The sequence below is a fragment of the Crocuta crocuta genome, unplaced genomic scaffold (genome assembly GCF_008692635.1).
Source record: "Crocuta crocuta isolate KB4526 unplaced genomic scaffold, BGI_CrCroc_1.0 scaffold37, whole genome shotgun sequence".
NCBI lineage: Eukaryota > Metazoa > Chordata > Mammalia > Carnivora > Hyaenidae > Crocuta > Crocuta crocuta.
In genome coordinates this window covers 937768-964532 of record NW_027532040.1, presented here as the reverse complement: position 1 = coordinate 964532, position 26765 = coordinate 937768, and the positions used below count along the sequence as shown (strand labels likewise).

Below are 26765 nucleotides of genomic sequence, written 5' to 3'. Positions count from 1 at the left end.
TCTTTGGAGTCAAAAGACTATATTCAAAGCTGACTTTCTACAGGAAAAAAATACCAAAACTATAATCTAGGTTGTACTCCTGATGACAGTCCAGATGCCTATTTTTTAAAAAAATTGAATGCCTCCAAGCACCATGGTTCATATACCGTGAATGATGTGCTTTTTTATATGGCATAATAAGGGTCTAGAATGGGCTTACATTGATTAGATGAAACATCATAATAGCCAGTCCTGTAAAATACTACATCAGTGTGGAAGGATAGTGGAACTAAAATAAAAGACTCCTAGGACTCAGGCTGGAAAGAGCCCAAAGCCAGGGATAGAAGAGGGGGCTGGGGTAGAGCTATGCAGAACCCAGGAAAGCGAAGTGTGTGGAGAGTGGGGTGTGGTGACAGTGGGTGATGGGGGAATAGCAGCAGAGGGAAAGGGAATAGGGAGCATAAGATATTAGGTACTAAGTAGAAAATTAACTGTCTGGGAAACAGCACTGGTGAGCCATGAGCCCTGAGTGATCCAACTATACTACAAGAGTGAACTATCTGAAGTTAAATTGCTGTAAATCGAGGCTCATCTCAGAGTGAAAATCAACAACAGCATGACTGGCCTTTGAGGTCCTTTGCAGCAGAACTCGTCTTAATACGACATTCTGCTTTGCTTATTAAAATTAATTTTGTTTAACAGTCCTCTCAGGCATCTTTCACATATGCATTTTCTTTTAAAATTATTTCACGTTACACAAAAAGCAGCATTAAACACTAGGACAGATGTGTGTATGCATGTGTGTTTTAAAAAACATGGTCTAGTCAATTAGTCCAGCCATGATATTAGATGGAAAAAAAATGTCCTTCCAGGATCCTTATCGTTATTGTAGAATATGTGTTCTTTGAATTTCTTGCCTTGTTTTTGGGATCACCTTATTATGCAACATCTGCTCTGAATTTCAAATGTGATAAACAGAGTATGAGTGTCGGTGGCAGATGGCTAATGACCAGCAGCGACAGGGCATTCAAGCCTGCCTTGTTTTCTGAGAAGCGATATTTTCATGTTAATTTGCTCTGTGTCCTGCAAAGATGAGACAAATCACCTGCTCATAATTCAGGCAAAGTGTAGACCACCAGGAGCTGAGAGGGGCGATGGCTTGATTCCTTTCGGGGTGAGAGGAGAGAAGGGTCTGAGAGACTTTCCTCATCTGCAGTTGGAGGGGGACCCATCAGTCACTTTGCATTATGTCAGATGGAGAAAGATGAATCGGCCCTGGGCATCCCATACTGACACCAGAGCCACTGTTTACTGCAATCAGATATTATTCATGAACACAGATATTTCCCAGAGGCACAAAACAGGTGCTATTAAGAGTGTGTGTCAGCCTATGAAGTCTGGGTTTTGTAAAATAAACCTAATAGTATATTTTATCTCCCAATGAAAAGAGTACAACCAACAGAAATCTGTAAGAAACATTCAATTGAAGATAAAATGAAATCTAATTCAAAGAGAAAATGACCCAGACACATAAACCTTGAGCTTTTTGGCCTTCTCAAGCCCTATAGAATTCATTTATCACAGAAATACATAAAAAATTTAATTTTTTACTCCAAGATTGAGTCATACAGAGGGGCCATATGGTCTTGAGATAAAAGAACCCTATTTTATTTTGGAGAGGCAACTGATCTTTTCTAATTGATCTTTCAGTGCCTCGAATTTATACTTGTGAAATTATATTGCCAAATTCATCAGATATGTTACATGCATAGAATGTCCAAAGAATGATACTAAGTTCTTAAAAAGTTTATATGATGTGGAGAAGCCAGATCATATACTAGGAAATATATTATACTATTATAGGCAAGCCTAAGTACCAAGCTCAGTAAAAGAGGGGCATTCCATTTTATATGTATATACATATATGTATGTGTGTGTGTGTGTGTATATATATATATATATATTTTTTTTTTTTTAAAGGTGGGGGAGAGCATGATCTGGGGAGAAGGGCAGAGGGAGAGAGAAAGAGAATCTTAAGCAGGCTCCATGCTCAGCACAGAGCCCAATGTGGAGCTCAATCTCAAGACCCTGGGATCATGACCTAAGCTGAAACCAAGAGTTAGATACTCAACGAACTGAGCCACCCAGGCACCCCTGAGGGCATTCTATTTTAAAAGCCTGTAAAAGCAGATTTTACCTGGAAAGCTCCCTGATACATATCTTGCCATACAGTTCATTCTCTGGGTAGAGGTTACAATGATTAAAGAACAGAAAGGAGATTTTATTTACAGCTTCTTTCTGATCCCCTCTCATAATGTAGCAGATAAAGGCATGAAAGAGAAAAAAAAACCTGGAAGCCCTTTTTTCTCATAAAGCCCTCATATATGAAAAGTGCTCTATAAGCACAGAGACTCTAAGTTTATCATGAATCCTAAAAAAAATAAGACTATCAATTATTGACTCATAAATTTAAGCAGCAAGTCCAAGAAAACAGTATCAAATCTAATATAAAAATAAAGATGGCACTGAATTCATCCATAATAAAGAAAATCAAAAGATATCATTCTGAAGTAGAAAAAGGAAAACAAAATACAGCAATGGTTAAGTCTATGAAGCAAAATGTGAATATTTGTTGATATCTGAGCGCAGCAGTCAGCAGGCTCCTCTACACAAATGTCATTATCAGCATGAATGGATGCATCTTAGAAAATCAAGAAGAGATGATGAAGATCTCAAGATGAAGTATGCAGAGGATGTATACATGCATTTATTTATTTTTTTAGAATAAGGTGTACTTTAAAATGTTGGAAAGAACCACTAGTGATTTTATTTTATTCTTATGAGCCTCTCAATGGCAATTTTCAGTTCAGGCCTATACCCTTGACCTACCTTGCCGAAGGCTGACATGACCACCACACAGTAAATGCAGGCTTTCCCCAGTGAGTTCACCCAACCACCAACCTTCACAAATACTTAGAGCTTCAGGGGTGCTTTTCTGCCTTTTCTATTTTTTAATAACAAGTGGTATTTAAATGCATTTGAAAAATTACCAGGGTGCCTAGGTGGCTGAATCGGTTAGGCGTCTACTGGACTCTTGATTTCGGCACAGGTCATGATCTCACAGTTTGTGAGTTTGAGCCCCATGTCGGGCTCTGTGCTGACAGCTCATGGAGCCTGCTTGGGATTCTGTCTCCCTGTCTCTCTCTGCCCTTCCCCACTCGCACGTGTGCACACACACACACACACACACACACACACACACTCTCTCTCTCTCTCAGAATATATAAAAATAAACTTTTAAAAAAGAAAAAATATTATGTGATCTACATAAAGCAGGTCAAATAAGTCATCGCAGGATCTTTTCTAACAAACATGTTGATAAAAATAGCACTGAACAAAAAGATTTTAGCTCTATAATTTCCAGTCAGGGGCCATGGAGCATCCCAGTTTTAACCACGTACTGTTCACTTCCTGCAATTTATGTCCTTAGCAGGGACTAGAATACCCTGAACTTAAGTGGATGACAGGTAAACAGTGACACAGAAAACACGGTAGAGGACAGGTAGTTGAGGAAAATTCCTTTAGCCTAAATGATCTTATATGAGGTCTTTTCTTGATTTTCTGTTTTACATCAATTTTGTGTTAAGATTTTCTGCCTATGTACGGTTTACAATCTGTTCTGTTCTGACACTTGTAAGCCAATGTCAATACTAATATCTATGATTTTGAAGAAAATTTTAGAAAATATTTAGGTTCCATAATACAAAGAATCAGCTATATTGTGCTCATTCATAAGTTTTGTTGTTTTTACTTGAAAACACACCCTAAACTACTGAAATAACCACAGAAAATGGGTACCACATGCTTCTGGGTGCACTTTATCTCTTCTCTTATAGTATAAGGTCCTTGAGAACAGCTTCATTACTAATTCACTTTTGTGTTCTCCAAATGCTAGCACGAAACTCTCTATAAATATTCAATAAGTAATTATAGCAGTATATTCAGAAAAACTCTTTTTACAACAAAACATTCTACATAAGACTCCAACTGTGTTCCCAATAGGTTGTTCATAATAACAATATTCTCTTGATCTAGTTATCTAGTTATTGAGATTTCCTATAACTAAGCCTAGACAATAATGAAACATTTCTGTTCTCTGGCTGTGCACTTCCAAAATTCACTTAACCAGAACCCCGACTAATCAGAACCTCTTTACTTAGCAGATTTACCCTGCATATCAACTCTTAAAAAGAAGTCGATCACAAAAACAAAAGTACAAGTCTTTTTTTTTTTTTAATTTTTTTTAATGTTTTATTTATTTCTAGGAGAGAGAGAGACAGCGTGAGCAGGGGAGGGCCAGAGACAGAGGGAGTCACAGACTGAAACAGGCTCCAGGCTCTGAGCTGGCAGTCAGCACAGAGCCCGACGCGGGGCTCGAACCCACGAACCGCGAGATCATGACCTAAGCGAAAGTTGGACGCTTAACCGACTAAGCCACCCAGGCGCCCCCAAAAGTACAAGTCTTTACGAAAAATAATTTTCTATCATTTGTGTATTTGGCCTAAAACTATACATTAGATGGTTTTATAATGCTTTTAAGTGATTATTCATGTTTTAACTAATGGCCTTAAAAGATCACACACACTCAAATTATTTTAAAAAAACATTTATGTTTGATAAGGAAGAAAAGTAGATTAGCATAGCATAGTTCAGAAAATTTTCAAAAGCTAAAGATGAAGACAAAAGAGGTCCTATGACTAGCCTTCAAGTTAGCAAAAATGTTCAATTAACCATTGACATACACATTAACTGCCTGAAATATTTCATAATTTACTATGAAAGCATCGATATATCATTAACCACAGAACAATTCACTTTGTCAAAACCTTCTGGTCACAAGCACTATTTCCCCCTCCCCCACCACTCCCCCATCTTCTACCATCAATCTTGTCTCAGATACCTCTCCAAACTCCTCTCCTCTCCTCTCCCTCACTTTGGTGATCACCTTTCTGCCTGTTCCTCATCTTATCCTACTTACCCCTGCACCCCCACCCCTAAGAACTCCCTCCAGGCTACCTGGGCAGCTCAGTAGGTTAAGCGTCTGACAGCAGCTCAGGTCATAATCTCACAGTTCATGAGTTTGAGCCCCTCATTGGGCTCGCTGTTGTCAGCACACAGCCCACTTCAGACTCTCTGTCCTTCTCTCTCTCTGCCCCTACCCCATCTGTTCTCTCTCTCAAATTTAANCCTAAGCCATTTTGTTTCTGCTCCTGCCTGATCAAACCATAGTTTAGTGCATCACTCTGGCTTATCAACGACTTTAACTACATAATACTTTTGGCAAACAATTCCACTTAGTAGCCTCTAATGCCAGGAGGATTTAATGTGAAGCTCAAATTGCGTATGCAGGTGATAATGTATGCTGTGTGTGTGTGTGTNTTATCTTCTAATGCTGCTTAAAGAAATGACTCCCCCTTCAAAATAATTTTGAACTTTGAACTAATCACATCAGAAGAAGCTGATGATTACTTTGACAGTATATACTTAAGATGTTAGATATCATTTGAAAATAATTTTGAAATAATTATATCTGAAGAAAGGTTGCCACTGTGTCTTATTTATTTAGTACCTATGTGTATAAATCATTGTGTAGGGACTGTCAAGATACAAAGATGAATGAGTAGATACAATATGGATATAAATAATCACAATTAAAGGTAGAAAATATAACAAAGAAGAGATGTGTAGAACTAGTGCTGTAAGACAAAGGAGATTGTATCCAGGTGTGAAAGTTGATCAAACACTATCTGGGGTGAGCCAGATATTTAAGCAGATGGTTATTGGTGGGGGAAGCACAGAAGTGGCACTAGAAAGAGAACTACATAGATAGAAGATTATGAACCACACTAAGAGTCTACTCTGGCAGAACATACAGTCCATGAAAAGGGGATATGCCCTGCATGCTGACAAACTTACAAAGTTTTAGACAAACTTAGAAAGGAGAGAACTAAAACCACAAAACTGGATTAGAAGTACAGAGGAAAGAGTGGTACAGGGATGGAAGAGATGAGGACCAAAAACAGATTAAGTAGGGACACCTACATTTAAAGGGCCTTCAAGTTCTTGAAATTGCTCAGGAAGAAATGAGAGCACTACTGAGCATTATATTCTTTTATGAAAGGCAGATGGGAACATAAACTCTTCATCGATCTAAAACCAAAGGAATAAATCACTCAATATGTCAAACTTCCAAATATGTCAGTATCTGACAACACCAACTGGCTCTCACTGAAAGACAAGATAAACTATTTCCAGCCATTCCCTACTATCTAAAATGGTGGTGAATCCCAGAACTCATTTCTCAACAATGAATGATTAGGTAAAGAGACTGTTTAGTGAGGTCACTTAATTCACATAAACAGAACGATCTTTCATGAAGACCTGCACATGATGTGCGTAGACCTAAAAGATCTACTGCGAAGTTCCATTAGGCAGAACAGAAGTATGACCAACAAAACTTTCTAAGTAGGTTTTTCCATTAGACTTAAAGGAAGAAAGGACATTTGGTCATTACAGCACATGTAGCTTGCTGACGTCTAAGGAGTTTTAAATCATTCCTGAATCCCAAGGGTTTAGGATAGTACGTGGCACTCAAGCTTCCTATAAACGTTTTATAAGTCAGAAAAAAAATGGAGAAAGAAGAGCCTAAAAGGCAGTATTTCAGATTTACATATTATAATTTACATCCTAGAGTCAGTACACAATTATAATATGCAATGTGCTCATGTGTGAACTTTCAAATTACATTCCTCTGAGTCTGTGAATCATCAGAAAAAGACTGAGCTGTATTTACAACACTACACCTTCTAAGGTTAGTGCCAGATAATGCATATCTAAATATTTTCCAATAATTTTAGTATGTGTTAAAACTAAAACAGTTTTTTCACAGAACCCTAAAAATAATGAATTAGAATATATCTCATTATATGAACATCTCAGTTGATATATTTAACTATATATTAAGTTCCAAAAGCTCTAGCTCTGGCAATTTTTTGAAGTAAGCTTTACACCCAATGCAGGCTTTAAACTCAACTACCACAAGATCAAGAGTCACATTCTCTACTGACTCAGCCAGCCAGGCACCCTCCTGGCAATTTTCATATGAAAGGAATGTGATTGATTAATAAGCTATAATAGTGTGACTATTTAATCAAGCAGAAAGATGATTCTTGGTACCTTTATGGTTTCAGTGGGCACTCCAGGCTCTGGGACTTTATCCAAATAAGTGGTCAGGTCTTGATCAACATGTTCAAACACTAATGTTAGTTTGGTTTCTCTGTCTGTTCGTGACACTGTGCATACATCAAACAACCTAAAAGAAAAGAGAAAGATGTTAAGTAGGTAGCAATAAGCAAAGAAGTAACTTGTATGTCTTACATATATCCCGCAATTCGATTGCACAGTAGGTTAAAAAAAGGGGAGGGGCAGCGTTGATCATTCCTTGTGATAATATGTAAGGCTGCCTATCGAGATCTGGTACTTTAATTGCAATATGACATTTAGGAGAGAAATACTTCATTAAGTGATGACAAAATCCACAGCAGCAAAGAGAAAACAACACTTCTAGAGCATAAGAATGTCTGTTTCGAGAGTTTTCTTAGTTAAGACCTTATGTAGAACCTGCCAATAGAGATAGTTTAAAAAACTGCAGCCTAGGAAAAACATGGTCTTCTTAGCTCACAGTTCAAGAACTATTAGAGACAGATTAAGTATTCTTTGGAGATGATGGACTCTACAATGAAGATTTTCTTGGAATTTAAGGTGTTACAATCATGCTTATGAAAATAAGGATAATGAAATGTGGAGAAATTTGGTTTATTTCTAAGATAGACTTCTTATCCTGGGGAAGCAAATCATTTCCCTGGAAAGCACATAAATCATTGGTTTAAAAATTTCAAATATCACACTAATCAAAACTGAAATTTTAACCTTTTTTTTTTTTGGAGAGAGGTGGTATTTGAAACTACATTTAGTAAGCTACATCACCCTTTAATGATACAGATGAACAAACATTATAATTAAGTCTGGATGGCTAATAAGTCTACAGCTAATTTAAGTTTTAAAGCAAAGCTGTTAGTAGTCAAAAGCATTTTCAAGTCCAAGGACAAATTTTTCTTTACTTTCAGCCACACAGAGCATACTATCTGACACATGAAATGCTCACTTCATGCTTGAATAATTAACCAAACCACCTGTAAGCAAGCTCTAAATTTGACAAGAATGTAATATAAATACTAACAAAAGGCTAATAAAATGCTATACATAGTCTTCTCTTTCATTTTTAAAAAACGGAATAAACACACCCTTCAAAGAAACTGACTATAAATGTGCATATAACCCATTACTAAAATGATGGGTTGACTCTCAATTATCTACTTTGTATTTTACCTCTTGAATTTTTTAATGCAGAGCTGATTCACCATGCCACCCTACTGCATTTCTGGGCTAAACAGAGTCCTTCACAATATTTGGTACTTCTCTGTGAATCTAAATTACCTTTAAAATAAACTAAAGAACACTATAATAAAGTTAAATCTGGTGGGATAAACACCACCATCACCAACCACACATACTTCACGGCCAGATCCACACTACTTTTTAACTATGGACAATCTAGGATAAGTTCTACATCTAAACTAAAATCAGTTAAGATCAACAATTTCCTCTCACACTTACCTACTTTAAAATGATTTCTAAGTTTTAATCACCTACTTCTAAACTTGATTTTTTAAATTGAAATTCAAAGTCTTCCCAAAGTTACTCCTGAGTTATTCTAAAAAAAATTATTCTGATAAAGTAAAACCTCCTAATAAATTTATTAAAGATAAGGCCATTAATATATGAGTGCCACACTATGACAAATATGCTTGCAATCATGCATGACTTCGACACCTGGGAGGTTTATCAATAACCCTTCAAGTCTGGCAATGTGAGGCAGCTACCAATTTATTCATAGCCTCCTTTGAACAATCTTCTCTCCCTTAATCCCACATACTTTGCCAGCTTCACTTTTTCCTTCCTTTTGAAGAAGAAAAAGAAGCTTCTTTCTATATGTCACTTCCATTTTTCTTTTTTAAAAAATGTTTATTTTGAGAGAGAGAGAGAGAGCACGTGCATGACCAGGGGGGAGGGGGGATGCATGACCAGTTGAAAGAGAGAGAGTGAGAGAATCCCAAGCAGGCTCAGCACTATCAATGCGGAACCCAACAAGGCCTCAATCTCATGAACCACAGATCCTGACCTGAGCCGAGATCAAGAGTCAGATGCTCAACTGACTGAGACACCAAGGCACCCCTGCTTCTATTTTTGTAATACAATAAAACCGCAATGATGTACTAAATTCAAATACAAACATGGGAACTGCACCATTATAGCTGTGTTTCTTAAATATTACTTTAAAAATATTTTCCACTATAATTAATACATTTCCTTCATGAAAAAAATATATTGTTTATCATTGTCTCAGGGCAACATTGATTTTAGTAACTCCAGTTCTTAAAGCACTTATAGTCTGTAATTGACAAGGACATATTGGAGAATAAAATGATCATAAAACACTGCTGAGCCAAAAGGTCACCTGCTTCCAAACCGTTGTTGGTTACCTAACAGCCGTGGCAGTATGTTACGTTGCTTCACTTTACTGAAACCATGTTTTCAAACACTCTTTGTATGACACAATTCAAGAATAACATCTAACCCACCCAAATTATTTTCCTCAATGTTGTCTCACTCGTCAAGATATAAAGACTCACTGATGGCACCTGCAGTGATTGGACTCCACACGTGAGAGATGGGCAAAGATGAGATCATGGAAGCCAATGCCAAATGCTGTAAAATCATAAACCATGGAGAAAAGGCACTAATTTTAATTGGCAATTGCTAAAATGTGGAATTTTAAAGAGACAAGTGTGACACTGCATAGCGTTTAACATTCCTGTATAAATTTTAATTTATTTTTCTAGGCTACATAAAAATGGTGTTAGGTAAGGTGGCTCATGTAGGTTCAAGGAGAGAATTCTTTTTATTTCTTAAAATGCTATTATTTTTGGGTGGAGGCACTTTCTGAAATAAATTTTTAGCACTTTATTTTATAAGTGGAGATTGCATTTTTCATTTTGTACTAACATTTCTTTCCTAGGGATACAATTTATTTAACTTTTTTTTTTTCTTTTTTTAGAGAGAGGGTGGGGTAGAGGGGCAGAGGGAGAGAGAGAATCCCAAGCAGGCTCCACAATCAGCATGGAGGCCAGTGTGAAGCTCGATCCCACAATCCTGGGATCAATACCTGAGCAGAAATTAAGACACTCAGGGGCCCCTGGGTGGCTCAGTCAGTTGTATCCGACTTTTGACCTTGGCTCAGGTCATGACCTGACGGTTTGTGGGTTCGAGCATCACATCAGGCTCTGCACTTAAGGTGTGGAGCCTGCTTGGGAGTCTCTCTCTCCTCTCTCTGTACCTCTCTCTCTCAAAATANAAAAAAAAAAAAAAAAAAAAAAAAAAAAGGAAAGAGTCAGATGCTCATTCAACCGAGCCACCTACGCACCTCTTCCTTAGAGATACAATTCTGACATTCATTATCTTCAAAGCAAAAAGTCATCCTAATAGAAGATTAGCATAGCATGTTAACATCCTACTGATAATGGTTACACAAACATGTTTTTATTGGTCTCCAAACCACGGGAAATGTATTTAACCAAGGCTCTCTAAGCTTCTATTATTTGTATGCAACTCAAGAGACAACCACTTTATCAATTTATAAGGTAATGGTCATGATCAGGGTAAATGATACCCTTCCAATGAATGAATATATGCCAGTTATTACAGAGGAAATTTAGAGACCTATCTAATTACCTAGAGAATCAAATTAAAATGAAGTATTCAGAAGGTAGCCCATATAATGGGCATAATCTAGATGAACTTAGTCTAAATTTATTCTTTGCTCCTCAATAAAGTACAGTGACTACAGATACATATTCCACAGATGTAATGATTTTTTTCCTTTGGTCAGTGCAGAAAAAGAATAATTTGTACTTCCAGAAGTACCTTTATCTGTTGTATCTGTGAAGAAAGGCTTCCTTTTATTTGCCTTTGTCTTGTTTTGAATATATAATTCATAGGCTTACAAAATTTTCTAATGGCTACATTTAAGCTTGTATTTTCATCAGGTAACATTTGAGAGGATATTTTTAATTTATAGGTTAAGTATTCTAAATTCACTGTTGGCCAAATCAACAGTAGTGGATAGTTTTCTTACAGACAGTGATTCTAAACACAATGAGTAGATAGATGTCTGCTAGCTCTAATCAATAGGTTACACCTCCTGTCCTTTCCTCTATATTTGAGAACCACATACTACTTTATTGCCCATGGTCTCAGGAAACAGACTACAAAGAATTACTGGAAAGAAAAGAAATATAGCATCAAATTGGTCCTTTTTTCCCACCAAAAGGCCAAAACATTTTAATGGCTAAGTTTTCTTAACTAGAAAGCAACATGGGTTTTTAGAAAAGTGACTGATTTAGTTGAAGGGAGAAAGCAACAGGTAACAGTATTTTCAAAAAGTGTAACAATTTTATAAAGATTATGTAACAATTAATGTTGCATACGCTTTAACTCAGGAAATAAAATACAGGTCAGTCCATTATGTACATATTCTTCATCTTGGCCAAGAGGTCTTCTGAGCTTTCACCAGAATCTTCTACAGTTACCTCAGGTACAGAATCGTCTTGCTTTTCGGGAATTGTAGATGTCACTGTAATTCCTTCAGGTAAGTCAGGAACTGGACCTGAAGAATTTCCTCTTCTGAAACTTCAAATATCAATTCAATACCTCACTCAGTGTCTTCGTGTATTATCTCTTCCTCTTCTTGAACAACCTCCTGTTTGGGCAGTGCTGCGACCTTTTTCTTATATTCTTCCTGCTGCCTTCAACAACTTCTTCTTTTTTAAAAATATTTTAAAATGTATTTTATTTATTTATTTTTGAGAGAGAATGAGAGCACAAGTGAGCAAAGGGCAGGAGTGGGGTAGGGGGGCATGGAGACAATCCCACTAGATGCAGAACCTGGATGTGGCTTCCAGCTCACCTGAAGCGGGGCTTGAGCTCATAAACCTTGAGATCATGACCTGAGGCAAAGTCGGATGCTGAACCGACTGAGCCACCCAGGTGTCTGGCTTCCAGCAATTTCTGTCAACACACTGAGGATACAGATTCACAGACACAGTAAGAAAACAGCATCTTGCAATGCATTTTATCCAAGGCAAAAAGTAACAGTACCAAAGTTTAACAAAAACTTTAACTCATTTTGTACCTAGATCCCAGCCACCACCCCCATAGTGGTAGGAAGGCTGGCTGCACAAATACCTTCTCATTTCAAAACCTTTTCACCAATATATGTAACAATGGTAAGTGGTGGAACACATGCCCAACAAGCAGAGTCCCCAGGAATGAGGAGTTGCATATGCTCTGAATCTGCACTTCCACTGGCCCCAGCCTCCATCCAGGTTTGCCCAAGTATTGTGTTGACTGTCATCCGAGCTTCAAAGCTGGCCACACAGCTGAAAACTAGGTCAATTGGTATGCTCTCTACTAATACACCATTACTTATTCTATCCATAAAATGTTTTTCTGCTATGGCAATCTTTGGTTGTATACTTCAAAAAGAACATCTGGATTAATGTTCCTCAAAGTATATTGTCTTGCTTGGACTTTACTTAATTCTGCTTGATGACGCTGGAAGAAAGGTCTATTCATACTGGCCCGTTCAATAGTAGCCACTTAGCAATGCCACACCTTGTCAGCGTTTCTGCAGTCACATGACCTACTCCACCAACACCTACTATTGCGACGGCAAAAGTAGAGATTTCCTCGCAGTCTTTCAATTCCCACACGTTTCAATGCCATCATCGGATGGCGGTCGCAACGGTTGGAATCCGTCACTTCTGGGCCCAGCTTCTGGAGGAAAAGGCCGCTCACCCCCCGCCACAGCTCCTCGACCCACTGTGGTAGCTCCACGGACTTGGCCATGGCTGGCACAGAGGAGAGGGCATGGCTCTGCCAGGTGTCCGTCACTTGCACAGGCCTCCCACGGTGCTGAGAGACGGGCCATGGTCATCTGTATCTTTCCAGCCAGTTAAGGTGATACTATAATTTTATTTGGAAAATGCAGCCTATTACTTTCTCCTTAGAAATTCCCAAGTGACATCAAGGCAAGCAGTGGTCCTGGGAGGACCTAGAGGGATACAGGCCTTTTTTGGTTCCAATGCTGGCAGCCAACATCCTACAGAGCCAGGACTCCAAAGAAGACATTTTGGGAAATACTGCTCTACACCAAAATACAAAACTCTGACTTGTTTAGTGAACATTATCACTGTAAAAAAATAGGTTATATTAGTCATAATGTATAGGGAAATGCATTCTGAAGCAACAATTATAAATACAGGTATACCCAATTTTCAAAAGTTTGGATTATACCACTTCACTTTAAGAAAAGTCCTACATTAGTTATGCCTGTTTTCACTAACCAAAGAAATCTGAAGATTTTCACTTTTTAAAAAAATATTTGTTTATTTATTTTGAGATGGACAGAGTGCAGGAGAGAGGCAGAGAGAGAGGCAGAATTCCAAGCAGCACTGTCAGCACAGAGCCTGATGCAGGGCTTGAACTCATGAAACTGAGATCATGACCTGAGCCGAAATCAAGAGTCAGAGGCTTAGCCGACTGAGCCACCTAGACGCCTTGAGGAAAAAAGGAGAAAAGTGAAAATAGCATTCAATATTTGTTTTGTAGTGAGTCTTAACAGAGGCAGCACGGGCCCCAAATAGTGAGAGGGCACCCCCAAACTCTGTCCTCACTACCATACTCAGCTTCTAGGCATCAAGCTACCTTAGTTTTGAATTGTGAGAGCATCTATGCTTTATCTCGATTTAGTCTGTGTATCCATGAGCAAGATGTGTCCTATGGTATCAGAAAAGCAGAGAAGAGGTTATTTTATGGGTCTGGGAGCACTCAAAAAAATTTCCATATAAATTAATGGTAATTGCTTCTTCACTTTACACCACTTCAGCCTACAAAAGGTTTCATAGGAACAGGCTACTTTCAAATAGCAGGAAAAGCCTGTATTCATCTTAGGAATTTTAGAACATAATATTTATGACGCTTTTTTGTCTACAGTGACTCCCTCTGGAATTACCCCAAATCAAATAAATAATAGTCACTGTGGTGGGCAATAAAGAGAACATAGATGTTTTAATATAACAAATAAGTCTCACATAAAGCAACTGAGCTAAACAAGAACTGAAATCCCTGGTATTTGGCAGGAGGTTAACAATCTGTAATATATTTATATAAATCAATGAGGAATGTGGCCAGGCTGCCTATAACCCCTACACTTGCAAAACAAAAGAGCCAGACAGGTCAGAACATTTGAACATAAACACTGGAAAATAACTTCAACTGTATGATTTCTTGTGTTGACCAACATCTTAAGAGTTTCTAAAACTTTTTTTTTTTTTTGCTATTTAGTAAACTGACAAAAATGCCATTTCAATGACTGCATGACTACACTTCCATAAGAGAAATATATTCACACTGTGCTGAATATGAACAAAATATCTCTGATGACTTTTAGAGGAAATGAAAACTACCATTCAATATGTATCCATTAGAGCTGTGCTTACTGTGAACCAAGCGAATGTTCAAAAAGTAGAAGTGAAAAGTGGTTTTCGGCATTTACTAAGTCTATGAATCCAGTTTAGCTATGCAAAAGGCAATCCAAAAAAGGCACATAGGTCATTACCATTTCACAATTAAGTCAGCCAAGCCCCTAACTATCCCATAAAGTAAGTTCTCTCCCTGTCTCTATTGTCCTGACCCCTCAGCTGCAGGGCAGAGAGCAAGCACTGCGGTCCCAGCACAGCTCTTAGCCTTCCAGCTGTCCTAGTGATGTAATTATCTCATAACAAAATATCTCTGTGAATTAACTCTGCATCCTACCCATTGTAATTCTTAATGACTGCTTCCTGTTCATGTTTTCCATTTAACTTGCTATTCTGGATCTATTGCATAGGCAAGTTGCCTTCATCTAATGGATGGGATTACATCCAATAGGTTTGGGATTTCCAAAGATTACAATTTACAAAGGTCTCCCAAACAACATGCTTTGTAAACACAAGCCCTGCCTTTCTGTTGTGTTTATAATAAAAAGGGAAATCTGCATTATTTGCTGTGATTAAACTTTGACCTATCACAGGAAGTTCTAGGAGGATCTTTTTCCTGTTGCTTTTTTTTTTTCATACTCTTGAATGTTTGGACATCAAATAGTTCAAGAGCTGAGAGACGCCTGGCAGAGCTGCCTAAGGGTCCTAAACAAAAATTTTTTTGAACTACAGCCAGTCTTTGGAATTGAGAAGTATTCTTTTTTATCTCTCTTTCTCTATAGTCCACGAAGCACATTCTATGCCTATAGCTTCTTGCATGGACCCAATTTATGTTCACGCATCCCACTTGCCCTGCATTACTGGGTCCTTGCCAGAATGTTCTCCTTTTACTCATTAAATATGGACTGTGTGTGCACTTGTTCTAAACCAACGCTGAATGGTGTAACTCCAGAGGTATTTGCCACCAACAATAATCAGCATGCTGCCAGAAGGAACTTGCCATTTCAGCAGCATCCATAAACATTTATGAGTACCTACCATGTGCAGGTACGGTACTAAGTTTTAAAGATTCCAATAGATCTAAGATGGGTACTGTCTGTAAGAGTTTTACTATCTAGCCACGGAAGAGAAGACGGACATATAAAACCCTAAGTAATGACATATGGCTGTGTATTAATTCCAAATAAAGTCTATAAGTATAACATGAAACTTTATATAACACATCAAAGCAAATCATTCTATGTGCTATTACAGTAGACATCTGTGCTGTCTGCCTTTCCAACACCTATTACCTCTTCTATAAACCATATCCTCATTTTTTTTGAGGAACCACTCCTACTCAGGCAATATGGTTTTGGGGGCATGAGCACAACATGGCATGTAACCTGTCTTGGACAAAGAGAGTGATAATGACTGATTCAGGGATGGACAGGACCATGTGAATCAGTCCTAGGACTTTTACTGTAACTTCTGGGAGGGTAGAACTCTCTTTATCTGAGATTACCAAACTGGCAACATTTAAACCCGCAGCTGCCGGTGGCTGTCATTGCCACCACTTTAGTGAGCATACCATGGACCGCAGCCAGCAGGGAAAAGAGCTAGAGCAGAGAAATGACAGGCAAGAGACTTTGTTTAAGTACTAGCCCTACCTGTGCTTGATATACCCTTGGATTTATTAGTTATGTTAGTAACATCACTTTCATGCTTACCCAGTTTGAGTTGGGCTTTTATTATCAGCAAACAAACAAACAAACAAAAACCAAAAACAGTCCTAAGATGCTTATACATATCTTGAAAGGGTTAAATGATTTTGAAACATCAACATCTGACCTCAAATATGTCTTATATTAGACAAAATCAATTAAGGTCAAGCATATAAACAACAGAAGTTTCCTCTAGGTAAATGCACCAGTCCTGACTTGCCAGGAGAAAATTCACCTTAAATGGTCCCTCCATGAGCATGTCCACTGGGCTGCAGTGGGCAGCCCCAGAACAGACTAATTTATTTCTCTCAAGGAACGATGTGGCTTCCTTTCAGGATTCCTATTTGAGGCTCCTGGTCTGACTAGAGAAACATTTTGTGGAGAAAAAGCTGAGAAAGGCAGAAGAAGACACAGAGATAAGTTCATCGCAAACAGGAATATGTAACCTAGAACAGGAAAGGACTCAGTGGGGTAAGAGGAAGTGAGGAGGCAAGGAGAAGTATTTAAAAATAACACAAAGATACAGAGTTTAATTTAAAGGCTGAATCCAATGCTCAGAAATATGTTCTCCTGGAACCCTCAATTAAGCAACCCCACCACCTATTGCTGAAAAGGGACACGCACAGTAAAGTGGACCCTTGCACAATGCAGAGTTCAGGGGTGCAGACCTCCCTGCAGTCAGAAATCCATGTGTAACTTTTGATTCTTCCAAAACTTAACTTCCAATAGTCTACTGTTGACCGGAGGACTCACTGAGAACACAACAGTTAATTAACACATGTTTTGTATATGTATTATGTACTATATTTTTGAAATAAAGTAAGCTAGGGAAAAGATAATGTAATTAAGAAAATCATAGGAAGAGAAGATACATTTACAGTACTGTATCGGAAAAAAATCCGCATGTAAGTGGGTGTGCCCATTCAAACCCGTGTTATCCAAGGGTCAGCTGAAATGCCAAATCGTAACTCTAAAGCAGGGAAATCTCTTTGTGTTCATGTTGTTAAATTTAAGGCTACCATAACCTGACAAGGGAATGCAAAGTCAACCTCCTTTACTTATGAAATCACTTGATTCTTTATAGCATTAAAGAGAGTGTTCGTAAGAAAGTTTTGTGGTTCATCTTCTTCCTGTCCATCCTTAGAGTTGCTACTAAATCTGGTCTCAGCTTCTGTCTATATATATGTGGCCACCTAGATCTAGGAGTTAGTATCCTTGCATGCAGTAATCAGAAAATGTTTTACAAGTTACATGGGAATCCCCTAAATGGGGCAAGTTTACAAGATATGATTTGTACTACAGTAAATATTTTAAACAGAGCAAACAGTAAAACTTGTATATATGGAAACACTGCTACCATATGACAGCACATGACAACACAAAATTGGTATACTATTAGCTAGGCCCCAAAGCTTTCTGGATGTCCTAATGGGAATATGGGATGCCTTATATTACTGTGCTCAAATTTGAGATGAATTCCTGAAATGGAAATTAAACAATAGAATTTAAACTTCTTTCACAGTCAGTCCTACAGCAAGCACTTCTTAATCTTACCCAACAGTTCTTTAAACTGCTAATGCATTTTGTCTGAATGAAAGGCAGAGAGAATGAGGTAGTAGCATCACTCAGTTATGCTAACTATAGGCTATTACTGGAAAAAGGAAACACTACTTTAGAGCTAAAACAAATGAGGAAATCATAAAAACATAGCTGTTCTCTTACAGGGCAGAGAATGGTAGCAGAGGCAAATATTCAATAAGTGTATTCTAAGTAACTATGCAAGTCAATCTACCCAGAGTCAAGAGAGAGAAAACACAGGTAGCTAGCAGACAATACTGATACTTCTGCTGAGTCCAGTTCCAATACAAAATAGTTTTTTAAGTTCAAAAAAACATAAAGTCAACTCTATAAAAAGAAGAAACCTGCAAATTGACAAAATTAGGGACTATTACACGTTGATTAGAATAAACCCCATCCGGCAACCCCAGGTACAATGCAGGAATGAGATCCTACTCTTTTACCTGTTGAAGTTCTCCCCTTAAGACTCTATTACCTTACTTTTAGCCTTTTCCTTAGATAACCAGTTGGCTTCAATCAGCCACTTAACATATATAGATAGATATGCTGGTTAAAACAAGGGCCTGACAAGAGGGAATGGATTAAGAGACCTCGAAAACTGTGGCACTGGGTGTGAAGGTGGGGTTCAGGGGCCCCCACATCTTAAGCCATACTGGCAGGTCAGAGGTTACAGATTAGGAAACTAAAAATAGGCTTAAATTATGTGCCTCTCCACACATGTGTTTATCCTGTTCTCCACGGCACCCAGCATGGTACCCAGTCCGGCATCTAACACACAGCAGGTGTTCAATAACGTTTACCAACTGAAGTAAACTTTTCAGAATTGTAACTCAGGGAAAAGTCAACAGCAAAAAAAAGAGGGAATCTTCAGAGATATCTCTACAAAAGAAAGCATGACTCTGAGTAAGTCACATCTTGTAACTGGCGGTAAAAGAGAAGACACACTAATAAGCTGCATTTATTACTTAACACTGTTAGTTTGCTCCCAATCTACTACCTAATTCTACGTATGTAGATTTTTTTTGTCCTTACAACAACTCTATGAAATGATGCTCACTTTATGAATACGGAAACAGATGTATATAAACAAATGTTCACTGAAGCATGATTCATAATAGCTAAAGAAGTAGAAACAACCCAGGTGTCCATCAACCGATGAATGGATAAAGAGAATGCGGTATATCCATGTAATGGAATATTATTTGATAATAAAAAAAAGAATAAGGTGACGTACATGATGTGTGATATGGATAAGTCTTGAGTAGGCAGATTCATAGGGAAAGTAGATTAATGGTCGCCTGGGATTGGAGGTTGGCAGGGCAGGGAGAGGGAGAGAGGAATAGGAAACAACCACTGATGGGTCCTGGGTTTCTTTTTAAGGTGATAAAATGGTCTAAAATTAGATCATGGTGATGGTTGCACAGCTCAGTAATGGACTAAAAATCACTGAACTGTTTATACAGATAAATTTGATGGTATGTAAAGTATAGCTCAATAAGCTGTAAAAACAAAAGGAGGAAAGAAATAGCCAGAGAGAGAGGTTTAGAACTTTCCCTAAAGCACAGGACAGTAAGTGGTGGAGATAGGATACCAAGTCAGGCTGTCTGCTTCCAGAGTCGATCACCTAACCATTGTGCAATCCTGCCTCTGTATGTAGGGTAACATTTGGGTCAGAGACCTCTCTCTCTGGCAAAGGAGGCACACTGGCTGACAGGAGCTGTGGTAACGCCAATCCACAAATGTCTTTGGTAAACTTGGGTATAGCAATCAATATATGCTTTACATGCTGGGTTGAAAAAAAAAATGTTCAGAAAATTCACAGAAAAAATCAAGTTGAAGACTACTGTCCCATCTAGGCCCTCTTACATCTTCTCCTTAACTAGTTAGAAATATAACACACTTCAGTTCACCCAGCAGAGCTAGAAAAAGATATTCAGATCTCAAAATATAAGAGTTAAATGATATTTTTGAAAGCAAAGTCAACAGCTTTGGCTTGAGTCAGAAAGAGTGCTGGATTCTGGAAAACTTTCAACATTCAGTTCTGTCTCCATTTCTGACCTGTAAAAGCCCTGTTCTCCAGCTTTGGGCCTCTCTTGAGGAAAAACGACGAATCAGCCAAAACTAGGCAGCTGTCTGTGCTGAAGACTGTCTGCTGGGTCTTAGAAGAAAACTAACCAAACTTTACCTACACCGTAAGCCAAAAATCTTTCATAATCACATCCTTATGAGGTGAGTAAATTTATCCCAGCACGAATTCAGGTACTTAGGATTAGGTTCTTATCTAATAAAACAACTACTGAAGTTAGTTCCTTTTAAGGAAACGTAAATGACTGTAAACATATGAGAAAACATTAAACTACAGTTGTAACTTAAAGAAACATAAATGAAAACATCAGCGATATACTATTTAAGCCCCTCAAATTGGGTAACAAATTTTTATATGATAAAATGGCATAGCATCTGTGAGGGTTTGTGAAATAGACCCACGTCACTGTGGGAGTACAAATTGGTAAAAAAAAACCAAACAAATAAAAAAACACCTTTCTGGAGAGTAATCTGGCAAGACAGATACACAAATTGATAGAGGATTCAGAGTCATATTTATTAAGCATGAAAGACATTCATAATATATTATTAAAAGAAAACGCAGGTTTCAAAAGCGTATGTCAGTATGATTCCATATATATAAACGAAATGGTAGAAAGATAAATCAAGAGTGGCACTTGGGTGGCTCAGTCAGTTAAGCGTCTAACTCTTAATTTTGGCTCAGGTCATTATCTCGGGGTTTGTGAGTTCAAGAGTCACATGCAGCTCCATACTGACAATGTGGAGCCTGCTTGGGAATCTCTCTCTCTCTCTCTCTCTCTCTCTCTCTTGCTCTCTCTCTCTCAAAATAAATAAATAAACTTTAAAAAAAAGATAAATCAAGATACTAACAGTGGTTATCTCTTGGTGATAATACAGAATTGCTTTTTCTATTATTGCCTACCTAGACTTCCTACAATGAGAACTTACCAGTTTTTAATAAGAAAAAAAATCACCATTTTAAAAACAAGAATTATAAAACCTTCTTTTCTCATTTAAGTTTTCTTCCTTCTATCACTCATATACTTTTCTTCAATCTGCTCCTCTGAGTTACTGAGAAAAATCCTAATCTTCAATCCTGAAACGGCAGTTTTAAAAATTAAGTATGTTAACAACTTAAATTCTTAAATTTGTTCTAGGAAAAAAAAATGTGTATGCATTACTGCCTCACTGAAGGTATGTGATTTTAATCTTTCTCCAATATGGAGTAATTCCATAAAGAATATGGGAAAAATAAAATTACTTTTCTGATGCCTGGCTGACTGTTAGGTCAAAGGTAACAGAATTACCATGAAATAATAGAGAAACAATGAAAGCTCATGAATTCTTCAAGTTACGTTTATCATGCAAGCTAAGGTAGAATTATGGAATTCTGGAAATATGGGGAGCTTTAGAGATTATCTGGTTCTGTACTTTTATTTTATGAATAAGGAGACACAAGCCAACAGAATGCAGAACTGCAAAGCTAACTAAAAAAAAAAAAAAGATACCTGGGTCTCATGACTAAGAATTCTGTGCCCTTTCTAATACAGTAAAGTATAAGCAACCACAATAATGAATGCATGCTTTTTTTAAAAGTCATTATAAAATTAACATCTAACATCTTACCTTTCAAAATTAGATCTATTCAAGCAAAATTTCTAGGAACTACTGGGTTAACAACTGAGAAAGGTTCTACATATATATTTTAAGAACACCATCAGGAAACTATACTAAAAGATAAGAAAACAGAATGTAGTTGGAAAAACTGAACGAACTGTTCTATCAACTGCCAAACTCTGACATCTGAAGTTAGGCTGTTTTGTTCAGATGTAAAAATGTAGAATACTAAGTTATGATGTAGTATGCCTACAAAATTTTTAGAGTTTGATCTTTGTTATAGGAATATTTCATATAATAAGGTGACTATTTCATGGCATTGAAAGCAAGACACTCATATCTCTGAAAGAAAATGCAGGTTTCAAGAGTATATGCACTGACCACAAACAGCCTGCTTGGGATTCTCTCTCTTTCTCCCCTTCCCCACTTGCAGTCTGTCTCTCTCATAATAAATAAACTTACAAAAAACCCTAAAAAAAAAAAAACAACTAAAGGAGATAAGAATGTGTAAGTGTAGCTGCAACTACATGTTCTCCAAAGAAGAATTTTTCTTTTGCAAAGAACCAGTTATAAGAGCAACTCATACTGGGCCTCTATCAGGCAACTGAGTGTTCTATGTATGTGAATTTTTTCAATACCTGATTCTTAACCATCTCAAGCCCTCACATTACTTTTAAAAATTAAAGTTTTTGCAGCACCTGGGTGATGCAGTCAGTTAAGTGGTTCAGTGTCCGACTTTTGATCTAGGCTCAGGTCATGATCTTATTGTTCTTGAGTTCTAGCCCTGCATCGGGCTCTGTGCTGATGGCACAGAGCCTGCTTGTGATTCTGTCTCTCCTCTCTGCCCCTCTCCCACTTATGTGTACACTCTCTGTCTCTCAAAATAAATAAAAAAAATTTTAATTACAGTTTTTAATGGAATTTTCTGTAGCATGCACTGAATTTCTTGACTTTTTAAGCACACTATACTGATTCTGTTCTACTAATGGATAATTCATGATCCTTACTGTTATTATGAAATTATGATCATTTAATTCAGCACTAGTATGATCCTTTACGTGAGTGCTTTCTAGGCACAGAAACATGAAGCAAGGCAATCCATACTGAGACACAGTACAAATTGAACTTTCAAAAAGCAAACAAAAAAAGAATCTAGAAAGTANCCCGGGGGGGGGGGGAGGGAGGGCACAGAAGGCAGTTGATGACAAATATCAAGTGCTGAAATAAAAAACTGTTAACTGAGAATTCTATATCCAGAGAAACTATCCTTCAAAAATGAAGGTAAAATCCAGGCATGCTCAGATAAACAACAGCTACAGAAGTCTGTGGCCAGGAGACCTGCCCTAGAAGAAATGCTACAGGGGGTCGTTCAGGTTGAAATGAAAGGGCACAAGAGAGTAAGTCAAAGCCACACGAACCAAGTAAGAGCACTGGCAAGGGTAACTAACTACACAGGTAAACATAAAGAAAGCCAGTAATATTGCAGTTTGGTTTGGAACTCTTTTTTTTCCCTAATATAATTAAAAAGACAAATGCATATGGCAATAATTATAAATCTACAATAATGGCCACATAACATATAAATAAAGATGAAATGTGTGAGTATCATAGCATAAAAGGGGATGGACAGAGCTATACAGGAAAAAAGGTTTCAAAACTATAAAAGCTAAGTCAGTATTATTTCAAACTAGACTGTTCATTGTAATTCCCAATGTCACCACTAAGAAATTCTTTGTTTTCAAACTATCTTCATGTCCTGAGAAGTATTTTCTTGAATCTCCTCTCTGACCTATCATTTATGAGCCCCTAGAGTGAGCCTGGGACTGTACCTGGGATTTGACACATGCAAACCCACTGAATTCTTTCAATATTCCTTTTAAGTGGGTACAATTATAATCATTTTACAGATGAAAGAAGCTGAGATAAAACAGTAATTTGTCCAGAGTGATCCAGAACTGTAAGACACACAACCAGGATCTCAATTAGAACCTTCACATGCTTTTTTTTCTCCTCTTTGATCTGCACCTTCAGTATTTAGAATCTCATGGTCCCTATCTCTTCTTACCCAATGTACCACTGCCACCTCTGCAACATAGCCAACAACAAATCATAATTATCTCCTTCATGGCTAAGACTTCAGATAGCTCTAAAGGCTACACAATCTACAATAAATCTCTCCAAAACAGTTCTCTCCCCAAACTCCACATCAGTCACCTCTGGGACAACTTCAACCAATACTCTGAACATCTCAGTATCTAGAGCAGAGCTCACCTCCCTTGGTAACCACACCACCATCCAACCAATTTTCTAATCCCAGAAACCTTCAAGCAATCTTAGGTTCTTCCCTGACCCTTACATCTAATCAATCAGCAACTGCACCACCTAAATACTTCTCCATCCATTGCTACTTCCTGAGTTCAGGTACTCATCATTCTTGCCTAAATGTCTATGAAGGGCTTTCATCCTGTTCTCTGCTATACTCAGACCTCACTCTAGTCAACAAACCTTCCACAGTGTACATCTGATCATAATACCAAACAAATGCATTCCGCCAACAAACATTTATTCAATATTTGTTATTTTCTAACTTTGTGTTGGGTGCTAGGGATAGAAAGATCAAGGGATAAAATACATTTTCTTAAGCTGTTCAGAGCCTAACAGGAAGGCAGCTATAATGAATATCGATTAATCTGGAAATGCTGAGGTAGAGATATATATAAGGGACTTTAAAAGCAATAAAGAAAGGCACTTAACTCCGACTTGTAGGAAAGGGTTGATAGAGGAAGTGACAACTGAACTCAGACAGGGGTTACCCAATAAAGTGGTAAAGAAAGGGCATTCAAAATCAGGAGAAAGCGTGAACAAAGGACAGCAAGAATTCCCACTGGAGGAAAACCTTGTATGCCATAAGGAAATCTAAGCCCACAGTAAATGGATACCTACTTTTGATTTTTAAGTAGCTCATTCTGATGGGCATGGAGAAGAGGGGAGCAGTGGCAAGAACACCAGACAGGAGACTGCTGCAGTTGCACAGGGAAAATAAAGAGGGCCTGTCCTAAGGAATTGGCAGCAAGGACGGAGAGGAGAGTACAGATTCCAGAAATATTTAGGAGGTTGAATTGGCAGGACTTGCTAAGTGTCTGAATGTGGCGGGGGTGGAGGGATGAGGAAGGAGGAGAAGCCAAGGATGACTCATAGGCTTTTGCTTTGGGGACTTGGTGCCACCCCATGAGATACAGCAGTGTTCCCAGACCCTTGGTTTCCAGGGAACTGTAAAATTTCCAACAAATTTTGGGCTCTGACAGAATGTTGTCAACTAAACCTAAATATACCCTACCGTCCACTATCAACATCATTTCATTAGAAAAAAACACATTTTAACGCCCAAAATGTAAACAGATTTCACTTTCTGAAAAATTTACCACAGGGCCCTTATTTTTCTAATTTTATCACAGATGATAGAAAATTAGTACCAGGCCTCAGACCAAAACTGAGAAGCTCTGAGATGGAGATATAGCAGAACTCCGTTCAGCAGTAAGATCATGAAATGAGGGCAGAGGAGAATATACTCCCTGCTCTCACTAACTCCCTAGCCCTAAAGAGATGTCTATCTCATATGAAGGGTTATAAAGGAATTCCAGAATTATGGAAACCCTGTAGAAGAGGCACTCAGATGTGCCTACAGAGTAAGTGGCTGGGGAGCAGAATCTCTAAGGATGATCTGGAATTTGCCAGATAAACAAAGGAAGTTTGGCAGGGTCTGGGTAGAAGGAACGGCATGTCCCAAGGTATGTAGGTATGCATGAAAATTCATATTTGGGGAATTGTGGATAGTCTGGCATGACTTGGTGATTATCTTGGAAAATGGCAAGAGAAGAGCTGGAAAAGTACACAGAAGTGAAATTATGAAAGGGGTGGTAATCCAGGCTAACAACTCTGGAAATTATCTGTTGAGCACTGGGAAGAATCAAAGGATGTTCCAGTAGGCAATGCTATGGTCAGATTTACCACCTGAAAATACCATTCTGACTGCAGAAGAGAAGTTGGACTGCAGGGGAATAAAACTGGAGGTGAGGAAACCAAGTTCAAAGTGTCTGCAAGAGCCTAGGTAAGAAATAAAGACAGATTAAAACAAGTGGAGCAGTAAAGAGAGAGACCAGTACAACTAGTACTCCCAAAATTGATCAAAAGCTTCAGTGCAATCCATAGCAAAATCTCAGGCTTCTTGGAGAAACTGACAAAATGATCCTAAAATTCACAGAGAAATGCAAGCGGCCCAAACAGCCAAAATAATCTTGAAAAAGAAAAAGTTGGGGGGCTTCTCGATTTTAAAACTTACTATATGCTATAGTACTCAAGACAGCGTGGTACTGGCATAAAGGTAAATATATATAGATCAACAGGATACACTTGACAGTCCAGAAATTAGCTCTCATATTTATGCTCCACTGATTTTCAACAAGTTTGCCAAGACCATTCAATGGGGAAAGGACACACTTTTCGATGAATGATGCCAGAATATCTGGATATTCACATGCAAAACACTGAAGTTGGACCCCTACCTCACACCATACATAAAAATTAACTCAAAATGGATCACAAATCAGACTGTAGAGCTAAAATTATAAAACTTTACAAAACAACACTAAGAGTCTATCTTCATGACCTTGAGCTGGGCAATGATATCTTAGATATAACACCAAAAACAAACAACAGAAGAAAGGATAGATAAATTGGATTCATCAAAATTAAAGCCATTTGTGTTATGAAGGACATCATCAAGAAAATGAAAGGACAGAAGCACCGGGGTGGCTCAGTCTGTTGGGCCTCTGACTTTTGATTTGGGCTCAGGTCATGGTCTCGCGGTTCATGAGTCTGAGCCCCACAATGGACTCTGTGCTGGCGGTGCAGGGAATGCTTGGGATTCTCTCTCTCTCTCTCTCTCTCTCTCTCTCTCTCTCTCCCCACTCCCTTTCTCTCTGTCCCACCCCTGCTTTTGCTTCTCTCTCTCTCAAAATAAATAAATAAAAATAAAATGAAAAGACATTCTGAACAATGGGACAAATTATTTGCAAATCATGTATCTGATAAGAGACCTGCAGCC

At 38.0% G+C, this 26765-nt stretch overlaps 1 protein-coding gene and 1 pseudogene across 1 annotated transcript in view; both read right to left on the bottom strand.

The window, feature by feature from the left end:
• Window positions 1-26765, bottom strand: part of CDK6 (cyclin dependent kinase 6) — a 251964-nt gene that overhangs the window by 182470 nt on the left and 42729 nt on the right. The window contains exon 2 of the mRNA XM_077776214.1: window positions 7216-7351. Within this exon, the coding sequence (XP_077632340.1) occupies window positions 7216-7351 (136 nt within the window). The remainder of the gene's footprint in view (window positions 1-7215; window positions 7352-26765) is intronic.
• Window positions 11673-13065, bottom strand: LOC144241663 (ubiquitin-like modifier-activating enzyme 5 pseudogene; annotated as a pseudogene).